This window comes from Copidosoma floridanum, unplaced genomic scaffold, assembly GCF_036245765.1.
Source record: "Copidosoma floridanum isolate Cflo_tuat_1 unplaced genomic scaffold, Cflo_Japanese_pri ptg000006l, whole genome shotgun sequence".
Lineage (NCBI taxonomy): Eukaryota > Metazoa > Arthropoda > Insecta > Hymenoptera > Encyrtidae > Copidosoma > Copidosoma floridanum.
This window is the reverse complement of record NW_028321883.1, coordinates 16,558,133-16,580,116: the sequence shown is the minus strand read 5'-3', so window position 1 is coordinate 16,580,116 and position 21,984 is coordinate 16,558,133. Positions and strand designations below refer to the sequence as shown.

Here is a 21,984-nt window from a genome sequence, read left to right as displayed (position 1 = left end):
AGAGTAGATCGGGGTAAACCTCCTGAGACTTTGGGTACGTTTTTTGGTCGGGCGGGCCAAATCGGTCAGTCCAATTCCTTACGTAAACAGGTCTTTATAGCGGGAGCATTTGAGGTACATACAAATATACTTACTTGAGGAATTCAAACGATCGATCGCAAAAAAACGTCACAGATCTCAAGACGAACGTTAACGCGATCGGAAACGATCGAGCGCGGCTATGAGGCTCTTTTACAGTCAAGCTTGAATCAGATGGCGCCAGGGTACGTCGCGGCTGTCATGGCCGTCTCACTCACACAACATTACTTTTCAGTGTTGTATGTATACAGGAAATTAAAGTGTAGTGGTAAAGCGCAATATTTGAAATTTTGAAATGAATAAGGAAGACAAGAAAGAATATTATGGGAGCTTAAAAGTTTCAGAATTGAAAAAGCTTTTAAAAGGGAAAGGAGCAAGAGTCAGTGGAAGAAAAGCAGAACTCGTGGACAGGTAAGTGTACATTTTAGGTTATATTTACAAGGCTATTTATGTATTTGTTTACTAATGATTGGTCTCCCAATTGCTTCGAGCCACTTTTTTTTATCACACTATCAGAAGGAAATTTAAATTTCACTTTCTTATCGCAGGATATTACACTGCACTTCATTTTTCCTACTATCTTTAAACGTAAATGCAAACAAAAATTGTCTGCAAACAACAGCAATCATTTACAAAGGTTATGTCTTCTGCTTTGCTCATCACACAGATACGCTCACGGACACAATACACAACTGTAAATTTGACGGTGTGTAAGTGCGACGGCCATGACAGCCGCGACGTGCCCTGGCGCCATCTGATTCAAGCTTGACTGTAAAAGAGCCTCATACACTGGAGCTATTCACATAGACATTTTTTGCTTATTTCATTGTGAACGTTCATATTGAAAAGGGGGTTCCACCGTTCCGCTAAACTCAAATTAAGTAAACAGACTGAACAGACCTATACTGTGTTCTCTGTCAGTCAACATAGTTGCGACCATAGGATAGGCTTTGTTGCCTATGTAGTCTCTCAGTGAACACATTTTCGGGTCGAATCACATTCGAGCCGCTCCAACAGCCATGATAAGCAGGGTCTATACCATGTAACTGTTTTTCTGTACATCGGCCTATGTTATAACATAGGCCTGTGAAGCAAAAAAAAGTTATATGGTACGGCCCCTGGGATGGGTAAAAAAGACACGGGATCGGTATTTAAGTATTTCACGCGACACGTGTCAGAACTGTCAGAATCAATCTAGTATCCTGAACATTGTAAACTCACCTTGAAGACGGACCTGTGAATTTGGAACATGGAACATGGAATGATGACCGCTGACAAAAGTGATGACGTAACTACATGCGGTACAGCTTTGATTTCCACAGTACAAGCAACACTATCCTTAACCTCATATCATTGCGTCAGAGATCATCTCTGATTGCGTGCATGAAAGACAATTGATAAACAGTGGCACCTTGTTTATTAGTAAGTAGTTATTCTATACGTTCAATAAAGGTTTATTCTCGCATTGTTGAAAAATTAAAAAAAAACCTTTGAAACAGTTGTTCAGCTTTCAAAATAAGATCATGAGTATTGTCATGAATAAGTTTTAGTGATTTCTCAACATCTGTGTAACGAGTTCTTTTTCTACAGGTGAGAGCTATTACTGCATTATTATTTATTAACTGTCGACTGAGATACAGTTTGCTTCCGCAGATTTCACATTTTTATGGTGTATTGGTGTTCAACATTTTTGGAACGCTTTTCTTCGGTTCATAAGTATTTATCCGAAGAAGCGGCAAAGCACGAGAAACTTTTTACTAAAGTTCAGATATTATTTTGAGGAAGTAATATACATAACCTTTCATTACAGCTCCTGTGATATTCATTGGTAAGTCGTCGTGCAATTATATATAAATATGATTTTCTAAGTAGCACAAAATATACGACTATAGTTAGAGAAATCCACTTGAAGCAACTATTGTGAACGTACAAAAATTTATGTTTGGCTTGAGTTTCATTTTTTTTGTATTGCTAATCCATCACTTTTCAACTATCTTAATCATGTATGAATGTCATAATCGGATAACATAATATACGGTCCAGTTGAAAAAAAATCGTAAATCGATTATAGTGTGCGTTTAATCTTATTCACGTCAAAACAAAGAAAAGTAATCCAACCTTTTCAAACTGTTATGACAGCCATATGAGAAACGCAATTTTTTCTGTTTACTTTTACCATGATGTAATACACTAAAACGAAATATTTTATTTAACAATTAATGACAAAATTTGTAACTTGCCATCTTTAAAAGATTGTTATGATGATGCCAAAACTGATATATTCGCTAATGAAAATTGTTATTTTTGTTTTATTGCTACAGAACACCATGAGTGCTATAACTGAACTAGACTACAATGGTGAATCGTATGTAGAGTTTTGCTGGGAATTGACCAAAAATAGTAGCAACACATGGAGTCAAATTTCAGAAATGTTTTCAGTTGATTCCCTAAAAACTCAGTGCACTTTAGGAATCAGCTGTACAAATTCTCCACATTCTAATTACGTGAGTAATTCATCCTTTGAAATCAAATTTGCTGAATCTTTTTCAAATTTCAATACCACAAGGATTGAGCTGACACTGTTTTACGAGGAAACCAGAGGAAATGGTTATTTGTTTCAACTTGATAGATCTAAAGGCAATAACAAAACATTCAAGTCTAAAAGTTTACTAATTCCTTCTATTAGTTTTGGATCTAACAGTTCTATAAAAGTATACATTCAATTGTATTGTTATAAATATAACACTGAAAGCACATTAATTATGAATTTAAAGGATTTGATGAATCAAGTAAATTATGATTTAAAGCTTGTAGCCAAGGACAATGTTTTTGATGTGCACAAATGTATTCTTTCGGTTCGAAGTACTGTATTCAACAAAATGATCAATACTGATATGCTCGAAAAGAAAACTAATGAAATAAAACTTGTTAATTGGGACTCTGTTGTTGTAAAGGAGTTATTATCATTCATCTATACTGGCGCTTGTAATGTAGAAAAAGATCCGCACAATCTATTTAGATTAGCTCATTATTTGCAACTATCAGAATTACAGCATTTGTGTGCGATGTACTTAGAGTATAATATTAATGAAAATAATTTAGTGTCAACTTTAGCATTAACTGATAAAATCCAGTATAACTTGGATGATTTAAGAAAAGCAGCCAGGACCTTTATTGATGCAAATGAAGCAGTTTGGTCTGAAAATCAAGATTATGTTGAATACTTGGGCAGTAGTATAAATTTAGAGAATCTAACGTATGTTTTGGGATTTTCCGATAAGTACGAATTAAACTCTGTAAAATTACAGGCAATCAAATTTATTCGCTACAATCATAAAAATGTCTTGCAAAATGCCAAGTGCAAAGAATTTTTTTCACAAAATTCAGACTTATTCGTTGAAATAGTTACAGTTATATTGGATGCCACTTGCGCACCTGTAGAAAATAGCGTTAAGATTAACAAAAAGTAATATCAGTTTGCATCAACTCCTTTTAAAGCATTTCTATAACTAATACGCATATTATTAAAAATGTAAGGAATCCATTCAATAATTTTCTAATAAACTTTTTCACAAAAAAAATGTCATTTCATTCTTTCATAACCTTATAGAGCAAAACTCGAATCATTTCACGATGATCCATTGAAAAAAAAATGTATTCAACGTGCATTATCTCCTTGGAGCTTACTCCAGCATATCATGTAATACCAGCACGAGGAAACAAAAGAAACTGGCGAAAAGACGAAAGTATGGCCCGGGGACTCTCTCGGCCTCCTTTTCTCCCTCATCGAGTGTATACCTACGAATTAAGAGGCGCGAGCGTGATCCTGACAAGAGGGGGCTGCTCCCGTCAAACGACCGGAACCGACGGCGTGGATTGGCTTTTCGTCCCGTCGACAAAACGCAAGTGGAAACGACAGGGACGGGCTCGAGGCCCTTTTTCGCTCTCGTTGCTTTTTTACTTAATTAATCCCGCGCTTAAGCTGCTCGGGAAATTTGACTTGATGGGTTATCCGCTCTTACTATCTTTTTTTATGATTTTGTAGAAATCCAGCATTGGACGGGACTTTCGATTCAAGCTTATTGCACATTTTTCTTCGGATTATAAATCAATTTTTGGTGTCCTACAAGGAATATGGTACTACGAAGTCAAGAAAACATTTTCTTTGTTAACGTAACTATGTAAAACCTGTAAGTTGAATTAAATTGAAATGTACTTTCATGGTGATGTTGAATGAAGAACACTAGAAAGCAAATTCAAATTTATTAACCAAAGTGTCAATTGAGCCACTTATTTTTGCCTCATCATGATTTTAAAACCAATTTATAATCACTTTTGGGAAAAAAGTAATTACGATTTCATGTCGAGAGCCCTGACTGTACATTTTTTTTTTTTTTGCTTAATGATATTTACAGGATATTAAAGTCATGTAAAGAAGTCTCACGTGCACGTACAGGAGGCATGTATTGCACACATGAGCGGATCTATGTAATTATGGATATTTATTTAGAATCAACAAATAATCATACTTCGAAATCGGACAAAAATTGTCAACCGCGCGACAAACTTGCTCTCGTTGTTCGATAAAATGGGATAACCTCGTGATTAGAGATTAATTAAAATAATGAGAAAAGTCAAAGGAGACAACGAGAGACGTGCAAAAAGTCGCCAAGAGTCGGAACTGACGAGCGATAGGCGTAAGTATGCGGGCAGACTTTCCATTGTGCACTAATTAGGCGAGCTATCCGCAGCATCTCCTTTTCATCCCCTTTAATTGGTTGGCCAAGAAAAATTCACGAGACGAGCGCCAGCGACGGTTATTTTTTTTTAATTTGTTAACAAACGTGGCCTAGAATTACACGTGCGGACCGTGAAAAATGGTCCCAAAAAATTTGCTCGCGCAATCGGGAGATTCAAAAGGATGGATAATGTCTTGGCGCACCGAAACCACCTCTGGGCCAAAATTCAATCAATCCCAAAAAAAAGATGAATAACATTACTTCGAAATGTGAAAACGCATTAGACGAGGGAAAAAAAGAAGGGGGTGGAGACAACTTTCAGAGCTAAGTGAGCGATTTGCCCGACTTCCTCCTCTTGCTCCCGAAAAATCGAGATTTGACATCCCGAGCCAGCTGACGCCGAGGCGTCGAGAATCGCCGGGCAATAATCACTTTTATGGCCACTCGTGCGTGGTCAACCACTCCTGCACGGACAAGCATACGTGTCGTGCAATCTTCGACCTATACATGCCTTAGAGGTCCACTCGCTTTTTTCCACTCTGCCGACTGTATATTTTTTTTATTATTTTTTTTTTTTGCTGTTGCAGGTGTCGTCGCGATACTTACTACAGCATCTCGAGAGAGCATCTCCCATGTTATTGCACGTCCATTTGGGCTCGATGGGCGCTCTGGGCGGGGAAAGATATACTTATTCCCCGAGTTACGTTAACGAGGTCGCATAGTTCGGTTGAATCATCCCAGGGAAGCTCTTGGTTTAGCAGCTGAAAAAATAAGAGGACCCAACCACCTCTTCGGCCATACAAAGGAAAAAGTCCACGCGGCGCGACCGCGTAAAACCATATTACCCCAAGGGAGCGCTTGGACCAATGGCGACCGAGGCGTGATGGCGCTCGAGGTGTGAATTATACATGAGGGGCCGCCCGAAGCGAGAGGGCAGGGAGGAATCGAAGGATACGCGCGTGGTGTATGTGTTATATACTGTGCGGGGCGTCGTCGAAATTTATGCACTCGATCCGCCAGCCGGTGCGACGCGGTGAACGGGAGGGATTGCGGTCCGTGGATCGATTGAGATCGCGGTGAGCCCCTCAAGGAAAATCTTTGGAGTGCCAGGGGAGTCGTGGATTTTGACCCAAGGGTTTTCTTGGTCGTGACTTTTAGGAACTTTGTTTATTTTTACTCAACATTTTTATTTCTTTACGTATACAGTATATACTCGTTTGGAATAAAAGGTATACATAGTGATGACACACCGATATTGGTAATATAGTCCTTTTTGAGGAACTAAGATTGAAGTTGTACTTCGAAAAACCCCCTACCATAAATGTAAAATGCAGTAGATCGTATGATAATATACCGTTGCTGTCCGAATATCAAAGTCAGAAAGATTATTGGACTTCGGATTACATATACGGCCATGGCATTAAACGCTTACACAGCAAACAACCCAGAATGTGAGAAGTGGATGGCTTGCAATAGAACTGATCACGAAAACATTATGCCTAGTTGGACATCCCTGACAAAACTAATTTGTATGCACGTACTGTCCATTGCCCATGTATGTATGTTCCAAAAGTAGCGTTGACGATTTGAACATCGACGCAGAAGCCGAGGTATCTTTTGTACATTTTTCTTTTAGCCACATAGAATAACGATAAAATATGTAGTTATCTCTAATGTTAATGAGAGAAAACAAATTTGAAAAACGTACAACACGTTTCGTATAAAATCCGCGCAATGAACTTTTTGTACCTAAAAAATGTATTTTCTTATAAATGTCCAAGTGGATATGGGATGTTTTCGTGACTTGTGCTCATTCTACATCGAATCCCACCTTCGCGCAACTAAATCCTAAAAGCTTGAGGATCCCACGTGTACGCGTTATACACATGGATGCACGTGTAATACCAGGAAAGGGGGTAAATTGCTTGCGTACGAGTAGATGACGGCTACAATATGCGTGTATAGCTTGACAGCCCGCGTGCAACTAATGAACTGGCGCCCGCGCTATGCACTGTATACCCATTAACCCATTCGCCCCCTGCCAGTTCTGCCGGTTCTCCGTAAGACCTGTTGTGGGGAATATTGCACGTATAACCGGCACATACGTGTGTTCCATCGAACGACCACCCGCGCACACGCGTTCTCTATTGCCCTCGCGTTCGCAATGTCTCTTGTACATTCGAGGGTCACATGGGTTGATGGACGTTCATTGCCTCGGTAGGGTGGGATTTCGTTTTGGCGGTTCATCGGATTCGGAGATCCTTGGAACGCGCCGACAAACCACGAAAATCGAAGCATTCGTAGGGAAATGTTATATATTCAAACGACATTAGAAACGAGTATATTTGTGTACGTGAAAAGAGGAATTACCTGAGAATCCTTGAGCCCGAGCTTCTCGGCGAGTTTCTTGCGATCGGGTTTGCTGATGTACTTCTGCACCTGGAACCTCTTCTCGAGGCCGCGCCTCTGCTGGTCGGAGAACACGGCGCGGCGCATCATGCCCCGGCGAGGCTTGCCCCTGGCGCTGCCGGCCCACGGGAAGCCCAGGCTCATGCCCGCCAATTCCCCGAGGCTACCCTGTATCGCGCCTGGGAAGCCACCCCCTGTGCCTGGACCGCCCAGCTGTGGATTTCCGTTGCCTGGATTCGCTACTGTTTGGAGAAATTTGTCGATCCTGGTTAGATGGTTTTTTGAACTCGTTGGAGGCTCATGTGTGTGTGCATGTGTTTTAATGGTGTATTGACAAGTTGTACGGTTTTTTTTCGGCCAACCTAACGGTGATTACGATCGTTTCTACCGTCATACAATAGAAAATGAATTGGGTGATGATTATAGACCAAGTGTACAACATAAAGGTTTCATCGAAATGTTTTGTGACACAGATTTGAAGTTCAACTTCTCTGACACGTGCAATGTGTGAAAAAGTAAGTCTGACCGAGAGCACTGGGATGAGTCGAAATGTCCGTTCTCGGTGTGGGCAAAAAAAATTGGTGTCCCGTAACGCGTCGATCAACGTGAAATGGCAAACTCGGTGGAATGATTATCGCGCACGCGTGAACGCCTCTGTGCTGGAACTCCAGTTTAGCGGAACAAAACGTTGAGCGGCAATCGGACAATCCCATCGTAGATATACTTATACCGGCGTTTTGGCAACGCATCTCCATACCGAGGGAGTATCTATTTGCCCCCCCCCTCGGTGTTCTGTATGAACGGTCAATTGAATTCGCACGTGCAACCGATTGAAGGGAAAAAGAAGAGCTTCATATACATATTGACAATACTGTACGTAACGATCTGTGCATGCACTCGTGTACTTACCCACCATCGCTACCGATGCACGTATTGATACAACAGCACTTGGGTATGGATCCTTTTTTTTTTTTTTTTTTTTTTTCATAGCTGATAAACCAACCATTTAGCCAGTTACTGGTATGGCTCATAATAAATAATTACAATTTGTACAAAGGACTGCTCATATGGAAATTACCGTAAAACACGAACACCTGGGAGTAGCGCGCATGTGACAGGTGTGTATAACATGAACACCGGCAGAATATATTCGAATTTTGTCCTCTTCGCGAGTGGAAAGTTGTTCATTCCGTGATTGTCATTGTACACGAGGAGGCGATACAGCGGGAGTATTGCTCCCGTCAAAATTAATAGTAAATGTCCGTCAAGTCTCGAGCAGACGGTCCGTCCTTCATTTTGATATTTCAGCGAGAGGTACAATCACTCGGCTGCATGCGCAATTTAATTAATCACGAGTACATCGTTGTTATTGTTACGACGATTATAATTAGTCCTATGAGCTTTACTGCTGTGTCACTGAGGTTTTGAAAATTATCATTCATCCATCCATGGATGCGAACGGATGATTTTGAAAAATGATTCTTCTTCAAACTGTTTATTGGGAAAATCGCGATTTTCAACAATATATAAAGTTGAGGTGATAGTTTGGCGATGTGGGGAAAAAAAAAAAAAAAAAAAGTGCACCATACCAGTCAAATAAGGTGTCCGACAACCCAGTAGTTGATGCAACGTGTGATGGGCGTTGGGTGGCAGGTGATGCTGCGCCGGATGATGGCCCGGATGAGGCGGATGGTGCGGGTGATACGCCGCAGGTCTCGCTATTGGTTTCGCTATGTTGTAGCCCGTCGAGTTTTGTAAGTTGTGCAGAAAGGCCGGCAGGGCGGCTGCTGGTATTCCTTGAAAGTGGTCTGAAAAAGATGGGAGACGCGTTGGAATGCAAATGATCGTTATGAAAATTTTTTTTTTATGTTGTGGTATTGGGTTATTACGAGAAAAGAAAATATCTTAGTTTTACGTGATTTTTTTTGGAACAAGTACAACAGAACTGGACTGAACAACTTATTTACGTATACAATCCTAATCAGATAAAAAGTACAAAAAAGTATAAACAAGTTTCGTTCTTTTAGCCGTCAAAAAAATATCTTGGTAATTAAGGATATCTGTATGTATGTAAGTCATCCTGGAAATATAATATTTCTTTACATTTATTTATCGTACGATATTTATGTGGGGGTTTTGCGGCTAATGGCATGTTCAATACTGAATGTAATCATGTTTTTCATGTTGATAATAAACCAATGCATAGCACGTGTCTCAATAAACTTGTAAAATATTTAGTTGTATACATGAATATTTTTTGGTATGTCGACAGCATTTCTACTTCCACATAGTGGATAAAGTTTAGGAAACTGACATTTTTGCATAAATACCAAGCCTCTTGTGAATCTTGTACATTTCTTGAGCTTAATACTTTTGAACTCGTAAACATTTGAGCAACTTTTTTTTCCTTCAAAGATTTTGTCAAAAATTTTACCAATTAATTTAACTAATCAAGTAATTATGCAATCTTTAGGATTGCAACTGATTTTTAGAAAAAATATTACGGTGAATTAGAAAAATTTATATTTATAAAACACTTGCAGGTGTATAATTTTCCACGCGAAGTAGCAAACATCAACGTTAGTACTCGATTGTCGAAATCACCCACTCGGTAAAATCAAACATTTGCGCGTGAACGCCTCCACCCAAATTTCCAAGTCCATCGAAACTCCAGTCTAGCGTATTAAAACATGAAGCTGCAATCGAGTGGTTCTATTGTCACTGTTTGCTTTGCTCTAAAAGTGCATTTTGGCCGGGAATGCGGGAAGTTACTTCAAACATCAATATTCAGTTGGGGATGGGGGTGAGGCTCAATACGTTGAACTCCTGTAGACTATTAGTACAATTCCTGATACAGCTAATTATTATTTCTTTTTTCATTTATATTTTAATTTAAATAAAACGCTATATTTTTAATGTTTTAAGTTTTACATTTACTGAAATTGAAAAAAAAAAATGAATAAATCGTTTTTATGATTTTATTACTGACAAATTGCGAGTTTTCAAATATTATTAATGCTTGTGCGTTACTATATGTACGACATCGAAAAAGCATAAAAAATTTTCTTACAATTATTGAGTTTGGATTATTATAGCAATACTTTTTCATCACACAGATTCTACATAATTAAATTTGATAATTTCATGAGTGTTTGTTAAAAAATAGGATAATTTTTTTAATTTATTTACATTTGAACCGAAAATTGAGTTAAATAGTTCGTTAATTTGAGCTTCGATGAAAAAACCAAATTAAATTATCAATTGAAACAAACTTTAACAAATAGTTGTTGAAATATCAATTACTTACCAATATACTTGGTAATTAAAATAATTGATAATTTAATTTGATATTTTAATTAGGAGTTAAATAAAAATTTTCATGGGAAAATGTTTCAAATTGAGATGAATTATTAAACATATGAATTACTTAAAACCAACAGCTTAATTGCTCATTGAACCAATATAAAGTCTAGAATTGAATTTTAATTAGAATCGTATGAAGTTGAAAAATTAAACATTTAAAAGTCCTGGGAAAGGGGAAAGAGAGAGTCGCAAAATAATTAGCAAAAGACGAGGTATAACCGATGAAATATACGCGATACAGGCGCAATGGAACGAGCGAGGCGCCTCGGGCTTAATATCCGATTTTCTCGGGTATGAATTCGGGAAGCTCAGAGGCGCGAGTTTCCCTCCTTTGCCGCAGAAGGATCGCGCCTGTTTCTCCCGTACTCCCACGTAGACGTACAGGCGAGGGTATACGAATGCACGCTTCGACGCCTTCTGCTCGCAGTTGGCTCGCTATCCAGTATTTCGGGCAATTAATTTTCACGGGACTACGCGCTTTGAGGTTGCGTGGGTGTTGGTGCACCTTGTTTTCCTCGATACCTTGCTCGATTGATACTTTAATAACGGAAGAATTAGAATTAGCCCATCCGTCAATTAACTTTGAATATAATTTCAAGTTTAATAACTCATCACTACTATTTCTTACTTTATTAGTCTTTTTTTGAGAAAATTATGTTTTTTGCTTTTATCACCCACCTACAAAATACAAATTGAAACAATGCTGATAAAATTCAATTATAGGTATGTTGTTTGTATATTAGTTACACTTTTATAAATTTCAACTCGCATACCAGACTTGCGATTTTGTACGCCTGACAATTGTTTCTTTTGGCGCTTAGTTTCATTATATTCTACCCCTTTTTTTTCAACCTCTTTTTAAGCGCTCCATTAATTCCCGTTTGAAATGTTCTGACATGTGACGGAAAAGTTTTTATAAAAAAAGGTAAAAAATAATTATGTAGACAGTTCTTTTTTTAATAACAATTTGGTTTAATAATCAGGGGTATTAATTTTCATTAATTCCCAATAATTTTATCTCTATACCATCATGGGTTCTCATGAAAAGACCACCAACTGATTGTTTAACTGATTTGGTGATTTTAATCGCCAATTATCACGTGTTGTCCATCATTGAAAATAATATTCATACAAAAACATTGCTGTGCTGCACCGAACAATGATATACCCGAGTAAAGCTACGATCTACTTTTTTCCAACAATCAACCAACATTGAAAAAACTTTCCCAGGATTATCAGCAAAGAGCAACATTGGCCGTACTCCCCTCGCAACTTGGGCCCGACAGTCGCTTAAATTCATGACCACTACAAAGGAGGCGGACAAAAAAAGAGAGAAAACGTCTGCGCTCTCGACTCTCTGTTTACCCAAAGGCTTGATTAAAAAAACATCGTCGCCAATCGTCTGAAAAATCGAGGCGGCTTTTGGAAAAAAAAAAGGCACATCGCCTTCTTTGCCTCTCGGACACAAAAGAGCGGCCCGATCCCCAACCAAAATACCCTAACAAAACAATGCGGTGAGTACGTAGAATTTCGCAATGTACGGCCCAAAACGAGCGTGTGGTATATGTACAGTTGATTGTAATGGGTAACGTGGAGGAAGAAAAAAAAAACGATGCGTGCAGTGAGCGAGAGACAGTACTGAATAATGCACCGTACGAACGAGTAATAGACCTCTGACGGTAATCCTTAGGAATAACCGAGGCTGGTCGATGGGGCGCGTCTTGTGAACCGTTTTATTAGGAGAAGACGAGAGTCTGGCTAAATACGTTGGTTTGATCGAGCTTGGTTTTTTTAAGCAACTCTTGTCGCTCCATTGTTACGTCCTTATACTCAATAATTGGGTTGTTTTGGGGAAAATGGACTTTTTTTCGATTTAACGGTGCTTTGAAACGAAAACGGCTTTGTAGCCTCCTAAGATTCCGATAACCGAGACCGCAACATTATTTTATTTTCCACTATTCGCGACACTCGAAGAGACAGTGAAATCTAGTGAAATTTTATCAAAAATCTCGTGATGTCCATGAAATACGTATCAGTCAGTTTGGCATCTATAGGTACTCATATCCACATTGAAAGTGTCACGAATTCATTTTCCAAATCGAATAGTAATACAAGTGTTTTAATACATATAGTTTCCACCCCCTGTAATTTATATTGAAATCAGTAAGTTTTTTGTGACATTTTTATTTCCAGATACATTTATGTACTAAGAAGCTTTTCTTTAGAGTACAGTCATTGAAATCGTTAGTAAATCATGATGGAACAATAAATGTACATTTATTTATATTTATTCGCTAAATCGTAACTCATGCAGACCTTGAACCAAGATTCAACGAAATGAGCATTTAGGTACTCTGAATCCAACAAACAAATTGCTGTTAAAAACAAAAAAAAAAACAAATAAATAACTTTATTTTAGAACCCAGTAAGGAAGAAATACTTGATCACGCAGCATTGGTCAGCCCCCATCATAGGCTCCACCTATATACGCGTCGCCTCGCTTCCTCCGTACACTGAACGAGTTCCACGGGCTTATCCGCACTTGAAACTCGCATACACGTCCCACCTCTATATACTTTGGCAGCCGAAAATCCCTCCTCGGATCGTAACCACACACGCATTTACTCTCACGCGCGGAACAATCGAGGTTCCAGTGCGTCGGGGGGAAGAAAAAAAAAAAAAAAGGCCCGCGACAACTGCAACAACACAGCCAGCGGGAATTTGGGCAATGAGGCGTGCGACGCACCACGTAGGACCGCGCACTCGTGTACGGAGCGGATTTAAGAAGCCAGAGCTGCCCCATCTGTGAGCGGAATGAAAGAAAGGGAAAAAAGAACAATGCGAGCAACGAGGCCCGTTTATTAGCCGGCTACGAAAACAACGATAAAATACGATGAGAGCACTGCCTACCGCACATCTGTATATTATATACGAAGAGGGGCAAAAATGGGCGCAGCAGCTTTTTTAAACAATGGGCGCGGAGCCGGTGTGTATGGGTTATTGGATGCTGCTCTCCTCCTCGGCCCACGGCTCTTTTTGTCGCCTCTTTTCGTTTGTATAATGTACACAAGCACATCTCTTTGTGCGCACATTTTTATTCGGCACCGTGACGCGTGTGTGTTGTACACGCGTATGTCCATATATATATGGAGGACAAAAACACTCCGAGCCTCCATTATTTTATTATTTCCAACCGGTGCGTGTACGCCCAGCGATGTGCCATTATACCTGCCTACTCGCAACTGCAAAACGGCAATTTTTCGCGCGCGCGCGCTCTCGGGGCTGTGTATATATATAATGGGCGTGGCAGAGGCCAAGAGGGTGCGCGCAAAACGATTCGCGAAAAAATTGTGCTTGCGAACTTTGGTTTGGACTGATGCGACCTGCGTTTCTATAGAAGTGGAAGACAAATTGTATACGAGCGATGGGCACAAGAGTGTATAGGCATGTAATTTTTATTTTAGGTGCCATTTTTTTTTTTTTTTTTTTTTTTTTTTTTTTTTTTTTTCCTAACTTTGTAAGTATGTGTGACAGGGCAAATGTGGTTGGTAGTAAAGATTTTTATTGAGCCAAAGTTACCACGGTGTGTGGCTGGAATAAAATTGAATTTATTCGTGTACAACTAGAACTGCTAAAGCTCCCATCAGGCCTTTGAGTCCTCATGTTAACCCTTTAGGTATACCTAAGACTTAAGTGGGTCTTTTGGTCACTAAGTTCTAGAGTTCACAAGGGTAACTTGCTTCCTTTTTTTTTGTCAGAACCAGTCAATTTAAATAATAAATAATAATAATAAATCACGATGACCTTTCAATTAAGAAATAAACGTGAAATATGCATTATCCATATATTTACGCACAACTTTTTTTTTCATCCCCAATTTGGGTTGAACTGCACTACAGTCTTGATTCAATGTCAAATAATATGCTGTGACGTTATATTATTTAATTTCCTTAGAAGAACTCAATTCTACATCTGAGTATCAATGCATTCATCCAGAAGATACTTGGTTATACTTGTGATCAGTTGATTAGTGTAATTTTTATTTTACTTGGCGTTGAAACTTTTTAAGCAAACTATTTTTCTTATTGCAGTGTTGAATAGTAATTTAATTAACGTAAAAAATTGTGAGCTACTTGATCCTTGACAATTTACAAAACAGCGTGTAGTGCGAAAAATCCCGATGTAAAAAGACGTAGCTCTAACTTTTGTAATTTTTTGTAAAACAAGTCCTCAACTCATCGGACCGCCTAACGCGAAGCACATCCCAATTACGCTCAAAATATATATAGTTATACTCGAATCTCCAACAGTTAGTTGTTGCGTTTCATCCCTGCAATATCGACTCACCGCCTCCTCATCTCATATACGTCATGTATACGCGGGCAATGAGTTAATATCGCATCCTCGCAGGCCTCCAACACCCCGTCCTCTCTCTTCGACCACCATAGGGCAATATAATGCCATGTAGGTACACACGCGCATACACATCCGTTCCCATCCTCTCTGACTCTGATGATCATTTCGATGCACGTACAAGCGTATATATATTATTGTCTCATTCGCATTATCTCCCGCCCAGTCTTTCATGTCCCGATCTCGTTGTCGTGATAACAGCATCTAATTTATTAATTTATCTTAAAGAAATCAAGTATAAAACCCATAACTTTTGAACAGCATTTGCCATTAATTGTTATCATTGATAAATAACTCGGAGTAAAATTTGAAGTTGACTTTCTAATATGTATTTGCGAATTTCTTTTTTTTTTTTTTTTGAGTCGTAAAGACTCCGAGACAAATATGCAAAGACAGAGAAAAATGTATATTGATAGCTGGAGATAAATAAAACAATTTAGAGGTGAGTTGATGGATAAGACGAATTTTGAAGGGATCAGAGCTATAGAAATTTTGGACATTAAAGGTAATATATTATAGGCAGGCATTGAAATCGATACTATAAAATGACTAGGCAAATATGAGAGCAAATTATCATGTAATTACAGTGTTATAAAGTGATTGTGATGCATCGAAATCATATAAGTTTTCATGGACAAGCTTGAATACAATACCTATACAACAAGTTATGTGAACATGTAATTATAATACGTCACTCCGAAAACACACTCATAGTATTTATGTGTATATATAATATATATGTGTGTGTTCACACTCTTCGTCTTCAACGTAAGGACCCACACGGTTGAAGATGCCACTACCATATGAAGACAGTGGGTATGCAGTTAAAAAAAGCATTACCCCGGCTAGTATGTCCAATGTCTAGCCAAATCATGACAGTGTTTTACCAATGGATTTTTCGCTGCGCAATCATCGTCACCATAATGTATATATACATGGTATACATGCTGAAATTATGGTAAACGCCATTCCCAACATGATGTATGTGCCATGTAATATGTTCTCCTAGTGCACGTAGTACAGTGGCTCGAGTGCATGTGTACATGGGCTACTCGGATGGACGACGAAAAGAGGACAAAAATGGGGTAGGTACACGAGGGTACGAGAGGTGTGGTAACACATGCACGTGGCATCGCCTGCATCCCTCTCCTTCCACCACCCGCGAAACAAAAAAAAAAAAAAATGGGGTGGGTGTGTGCGAATGGACCGGGTGTGCACTGCATTTATATGCACTTTCCACTCGTTTCGCGTTGCGCGGGTGTACACGCGGGGAATACATATTTATGCATACGCTTGCATACATTTTCCCGGACGCATTTTGGTACCGCTGTTGCACAGCGCGGAGGTACATCAAAAGAGGGGGGGGGGTATACGGTGCGCGACGTTCGCGTGGAGTGCATGTATGTACACGCGTATACATATGCAGGGGAGGAGTTTTATCGAGTTGTGTCGATCATCGCGCGGAACGACGGAATTCACAAATGTGGCGTTCGCTGAGTAACGATGTAAAGCGTTGGGATCATGATTATTTGGTTTTTTCGTCGTCCTTTGGACTTTCAGCCAAATGAAAGTATTCAATATTTTGTGCACTTGTTCAAGTCATTCAAAAATTATATTATAAAAGATATCACCACATTACCATATAGTTATGTTAATAAAGTCATGCAGAATATGGCAATGAAGAAGACATGATGGATTACAGGTACGGTTATTTTTTCGAACGACACAGTAGACATTTTTTTCAGTATTACTTCTAATATGTAGCAAATAAAACTTTATTTTCAATTGATACAAAACTTTAAAGAGTGTCATCGAAATTTATATATATATATTTTTTTTAATTGCATTATCGTAGCATTGATAGACGTTTTAAGAACCAATCAATACTTTGTAAGCTGTTTCACCTATTCTATTAAACCAAACTATTGTTTTTGACACGAGAAGGCTGTACAGGGTAAAACATTTCTGTCAAACTGTGACAGTTTAGTTTTTCCACTCCACAGCTTTCCTACATTGATTTTTCCCATTGAATGCAGCTGCTCTCTATAAACATCATGGAGTGATTTTAACTCGATGCAAAGTAAACAATGAACGTAGAAAAAGTCAAGGCATATAGGAGCAAGGGAAGGGGCATATTTATGTCAATTATATAGATGAGCCTTAGAATCGCATGCATACGCATATAGGTATACGTGTCATCGATTTCAGTGGAAAAAATTTCACCCTCGTATATTCCTCTCCTCTTCGTTCCTCCTCCGCTTGATTCGCTCGAAAATCCGCGAACGCGCGAGTCCCGTTCACATCCGCACGCAACACCCATGCCGGCCTTGTCAATTATAAACGGTGGCGGTCGGACAGCTCAAGCCACGAGCTCTCCCTCACCGGCTTTGGCTCACCCTCTCGCGTTTATTTGCGCGGCCATTGAAATTGCTTTGATTAAAATGTGCTGCGAGCGCGATGGGCATTGTGTACAACGCGCGTGCCGGACTCCCTGTCTTGTTTCGGGGATTTTACGCGTTTTTAATTGCCGACCGGCCAAATGCCAAGCGGACGTTCAATCATGGTCTATTACGGGGGGTTTTAATTAATTTTTTGATCCGTGGCTCGTTGCTTGGGGGTTGTTGTAAAACGTGCGCGTGATTGGAGTTGTACTTTTTTTTTTTTTTTTTTTTTTTTCATTTCGGAATCGGTTGGATGAAATGTTGCGGAAAAACTCGCTACTACTCGTAATTGCACGAATCGCGATGATTGAGCTTCTCATGCAGACCCATATGGGCTTCCGATGATGTTGCCGGCACCAAATTTTCAGATGACAATGTTTCTGGAAATAGTTGTGTAAGATCCCGTACAACTGCGAAACGCGTGCCGATAGGCAACGATTACAAAGTCCCGTGACTATTCCGAATGCCTGCAGTTACGTTAGTTTATCATTATTTACTTCTGTCCCGTAAAAGTAAAAGTGCGATGGTTTAGAATGGATAAACCGTTTTACCAACAAGCTTTTCCTCTCGCGTTTTTTTTTTTTTCTTTTTTTTTTTTTTTGTACCAAACAAGCTTATCTGACATTTCCAAGGCACAGGTATGCCAAAGGCTGAAGAATTTTACTTTTTTTCTATTCGCAATCATTGTACTCTCAAGCCACATTAGCAGTGACGGAGGAATGGAATTCAGCACCCAATAAAAAAAAAAAAAAAAAAAAAAAAAAAGATGAAATTAGTGAGTTTGCGATCGGCAAATCCAACAACGAGCCCTTACGACCCCTAGAGAGCCGAGGGAGAAAAAAAACGACGGCAAACAGAATAAACCGAAGCTTATAAGTCACCCATAGAGATCCTGCAGGAGGGCATTAGTCGATGGTGTGTGTGTATATGCGGTATACAAGAGAAGAGAGGGATGAGGCAGGCCTCTCTCGTCTAGTGTTATAGGCAGCAATCGCACAAGGGCTTAATATCGGGTGCGGGAGGATAGGGGGTGGAAGCTAAGTGGCGGACCAGCTGACGCCCAGCCCCTAGCGTCTCTTCCTGTACTCGTGCGGCACACGCATCACGGCGGGAGCGCGCGAGAAGGCTCGTGTGTCTTTCGGGCGGCGAGGTTTAGCGAGGAAGGAAAGGAGAAAGAGGGGGGGGGCTGGAGGAGAGAAGTCTGCGCTCGACACTGATTTGTGGCCTTATACGCGAGAGAGAGAGATGAAGGAGCTTTGTGCGTTGTAACCTCCGCTGCATAAAAGCTGGACCCCCTACCCCCTATCTTTTTATTCACCCTCCGCGAGCGGGTTTTTCTCTCTAATGAGACTTGTTTTGCGCTTTTTCTTATCTGAAAATGTGTGCGGGTCTCTTGTTTTCGAGCTGCTTTCGCTTATCATGAATGACAATTGAGATTGCCACGATGGGTACCCTGTCTTGGAATTTTCATTTTCGAACAGAGAGTGATAATCGATTGGCTATTGGGTTATTGGGGGGATCCGTCTTTGTTTATGGTACTGTGCATCCGTGGAACACTTTTTTCGAGAATTTGAAAGGTGGCATGGATTAAACGAGTTTCCGCGTGTATATAGTTTCGATGGAGAATATGTTGTGTATACGCATCAGTTGATCGGTTATTTTCGGTTTTATGATTAATATCGTTACCCTATGGAAATATTGTACCGATAAAAGCAATTTAAGCGCAGTTTTGAAGCTTTTATACGTATTTTTTGTACCTTACCGAAGGACAAACGACTTTCATCGCGTGATGAATATTTCGTTCGAAAAAATTGTGATGCTTTTTTTTTTAAAGCAGCCTACACTTGTATCTAACAGTGTACCGGAGGTGATCAACGACATCTCGCAGATTTCATTGATCTGTTGATGAATTATGGATGGCTCCCTTACGATCATCTTTTTTACATCCTAAGTAATTGACAACAAAGACTTGATAAAATGTTGTTCGGATGTTATCTATTTCTACACCTATTGTTAAGTCTTGTATTGTAATTTAATCATGTTGATTGGGCTTTGTAAGACCGAAACAAAATGATGAACTTCTTTTGGTACCATGGTGTGAAAAAAAAAAAAAAAAAAAAAAAAAAGATAACTTCCAGAGTAAAAGATTGAGGAGCCAATGTTTTGCCAAAAAAGTGCCAAGTAGCAAGACATCATCGTAAGCCCTGCAAGTAAAGGAAACTTATCTCACGGGCACTTCTCTGCCGGTGTTGCGCTTATATACATAAGATATGTGTAAGCTAAGGCGTTTTTTTAAATTCTAGCACCAATAAGCATGGTTCCATTTACCAAATCGGCTGATTGATAAAAAAAAAAAAAAAAAAAAAAAAAAAAAGAAAAAAATCCACCCTTGAGCAAACACTACGAACCCCAAGCCAAAAAGACAAGAGACTACATTTACCAGTATTGGGCCGCCGATCGTGATTGCCCCCGAGTATGGCGTTGACGCTAAACTTGAGCTGCGGCTTCTCCTTCTCCTGGATCCTCTTGCACGCGACCCCACCGCTGCACCCCTCGTCCCCGCAGCTGCAGGTCTCCTCGCTGATTCTACCACCACCGCTGCCGTCCAGCCTCTCCCCGTCCTCCAGTTGACTCTGTTGCGCGTAAATTTGGTGCGGCTGGCGCCCAACGAACTCGAACCTCTGCACCAGCGGCCCCCTAACTTCCTCCCGCTCGACCCCCCCGTCCATCTCGTTCCCCGAGTTGCGCTCGTCGTCCATCGAGTTGTTCGAGTCCATCGCCGAGCCCGACCTCGTCTCGATCCTCTCGGACAGCCTCTCCATCGCGCTGAGCCTGTCCAGCGCCGAGCTCCCATCCCCAGTGTTCTCCCCGTTGTTCTCCACAATCACCAAATTCCTGGCCTCGTTGTCCCGGCCGTACAACAGCCTCTCGCAGTCCTCGGCCAGCCTCGACCTCTGCGGTGGGAGGTGCTGCTGGTGGGGGTGATCGGCCGATCTGTGGAGCTGCGCCTTGCCGATCCTGTCGCCGTCCGGCGAGTGTTGGCCACGGGTGAGGTTCTCCACGGCGGACTCGCGCTCCCGCTGCCGTGCCATGAGACTCGTGGCCCAGCTGAGGGTCAGGCTCGTGAGGTCCGCCCCGGAGGGGGACTTGCTCTGCAGGAGGTTCTCCATGAGGAAGGACGGCGAGGTCATGGCGCTCTGCTGTAGATTCTTCAACATAGCCGCCGACGAGGGAAACATAGCAACGGTTTTTCCCTTCCTCCCTTTGACGCACCGTCACTTGTATGGTCCTTGCGCGTGCCCCTGATTACACGGGAGTCCGACGCAGGGGGGCTCGTTTGGGGGTTGCACGGTCACTACTTACCGTCAACAACATTTGGTAAGCGTAGGTTGTCATCATTGCCTCTAGTTTTCCATGTATGCTTTGCTTCGGCCAAAGTTACATTTGCACCTGTCGAGCGATGTATCACGACCGAGCACCACTCTCGTACATCTTTTTTGTTTACTTCCTTCCACTTATCACTAGGAAAGCCGGAGTTTTACGAAAAAATTCCACCAAACTGTCAGTCGTGCCGAGTGAAACGTAAACACGAGCATCACGAGAGTGCCAAACATTTGTTCATGTCGGTCCCTTTACGGATATACTCCACTCGAGCACCCCATGGGGGTAAATTGGGCATCAGCGTTTTCACCACTCGCGTGTGCTTTAAAGCAAAAAAAAAAACAAAAAATAAAATAAAAAAAAAAAACAAGAAAAGAAAAAGAAAAAATCCACTCTTGAACAGCTCACGTGTCCTAGCGCCCACACTCCACGGTCCTCCGAGCGCAAACGAGCGTCGATGTACCCAAACGCGTTCACGGACAACAACGCGAGCAGTATATACAAGCACCCGTTTGACTCGCGACGCAAGGCTTGACTGCTGACTCTTGCACCCTACGAGGTGCCCGACACGTGCTCGTGTAGCATACGTGCGCGCGTGTGCGACAGAGGAGTCCTCGAACGACGCTCCTTCGACGGGACTGGTCGAATCTCGTGGCGCTGCCCTCATCCTGGAGAGACGAGCCATACCCCCCACCCCACACCCACCCCCGGCGCCATCGCCAACGTCAGGGGCTGCCGCCCTCCCTTCTCACCCTCGTTTACTATACGTGTATACATTTGTACGCAACACAGCAGTCCAGAGTCTCACTATGTACAGACACGGTCCTACTGCGCAGGGGTACGTGTGCTCTTGGATGGCTCTTCCTTGTCGGCAGGGTACGTGTACTATTTAATGTTTTAATGCATCATATCCAACTCTCCGAGGTGGCGTCGATCGTGACGGCGTGTATATGTTACCGTGCTGTGTTGGATGTGCCTTTGACGCAATGATGGGGATATGGGCCGAGGGACAGGTCGACACAACATATACGTGTATGAGCATATACGTTTGCGCTAACGGGACAGTATTGACGATGGACTCTTTTCTCGTCTGGGTGTTGGTGCTCGGGGGGGGGGGTGGTTTTGTTCGATGGGTCTTCGAAAGCATATTTTGGGTTTCA

The 21,984-nt window shown here is 41.0% G+C and overlaps 2 protein-coding genes across 3 annotated transcripts in view; one reads left to right on the top strand and one right to left on the bottom strand.

Annotated features, from left to right (window-relative positions):
- Positions 1-20,682, bottom strand: part of Dbx (homeobox protein Dbx) — a 33,142-nt gene extending 12,460 nt beyond the window's left edge. The window contains exons 1-3 of the mRNA XM_014361540.2: positions 19,884-20,682; positions 8,816-9,034; positions 7,188-7,468 (exon numbers count right to left, since the gene is read on the bottom strand). Of these exons, the coding sequence (XP_014217026.2) occupies positions 7,188-7,468; positions 8,816-9,034; positions 19,884-20,682 (1,299 nt within the window). The remainder of the gene's footprint in view (positions 1-7,187; positions 7,469-8,815; positions 9,035-19,883) is intronic.
- On the top strand, positions 1,267-3,617 carry LOC149375557 (kelch-like protein 15). 2 transcript variants are annotated; one of them, XM_089598538.1, is made up of 4 exons: positions 1,267-1,500; positions 1,578-1,668; positions 1,732-1,906; positions 2,400-3,617. In XM_089598538.1, the coding sequence occupies exon 4, from the start codon at positions 2,406-2,408 to the stop codon at positions 3,546-3,548; it is 1,143 nt and encodes a 380-aa protein (XP_089454664.1). In that variant the 5' UTR covers positions 1,267-1,500; positions 1,578-1,668; positions 1,732-1,906; positions 2,400-2,405; the 3' UTR covers positions 3,549-3,617. The 2 variants fall into 2 exon arrangements, with proteins under 2 accessions (XP_089454664.1, XP_089454665.1); XM_089598539.1 differs by lacking the exon at positions 1,578-1,668 and having other exon boundaries at positions 1,669-1,906.
- Positions 20,683-21,984: the final 1,302 nt, after the last annotated feature.

Coding starts and splice junctions, on each gene's coding strand:
- LOC149375557 (XM_089598539.1), top strand. CDS start 2,406: ATGAGTGCTATAACTGAACTAGACTACAATGGTGAATCGTATGTAGAG.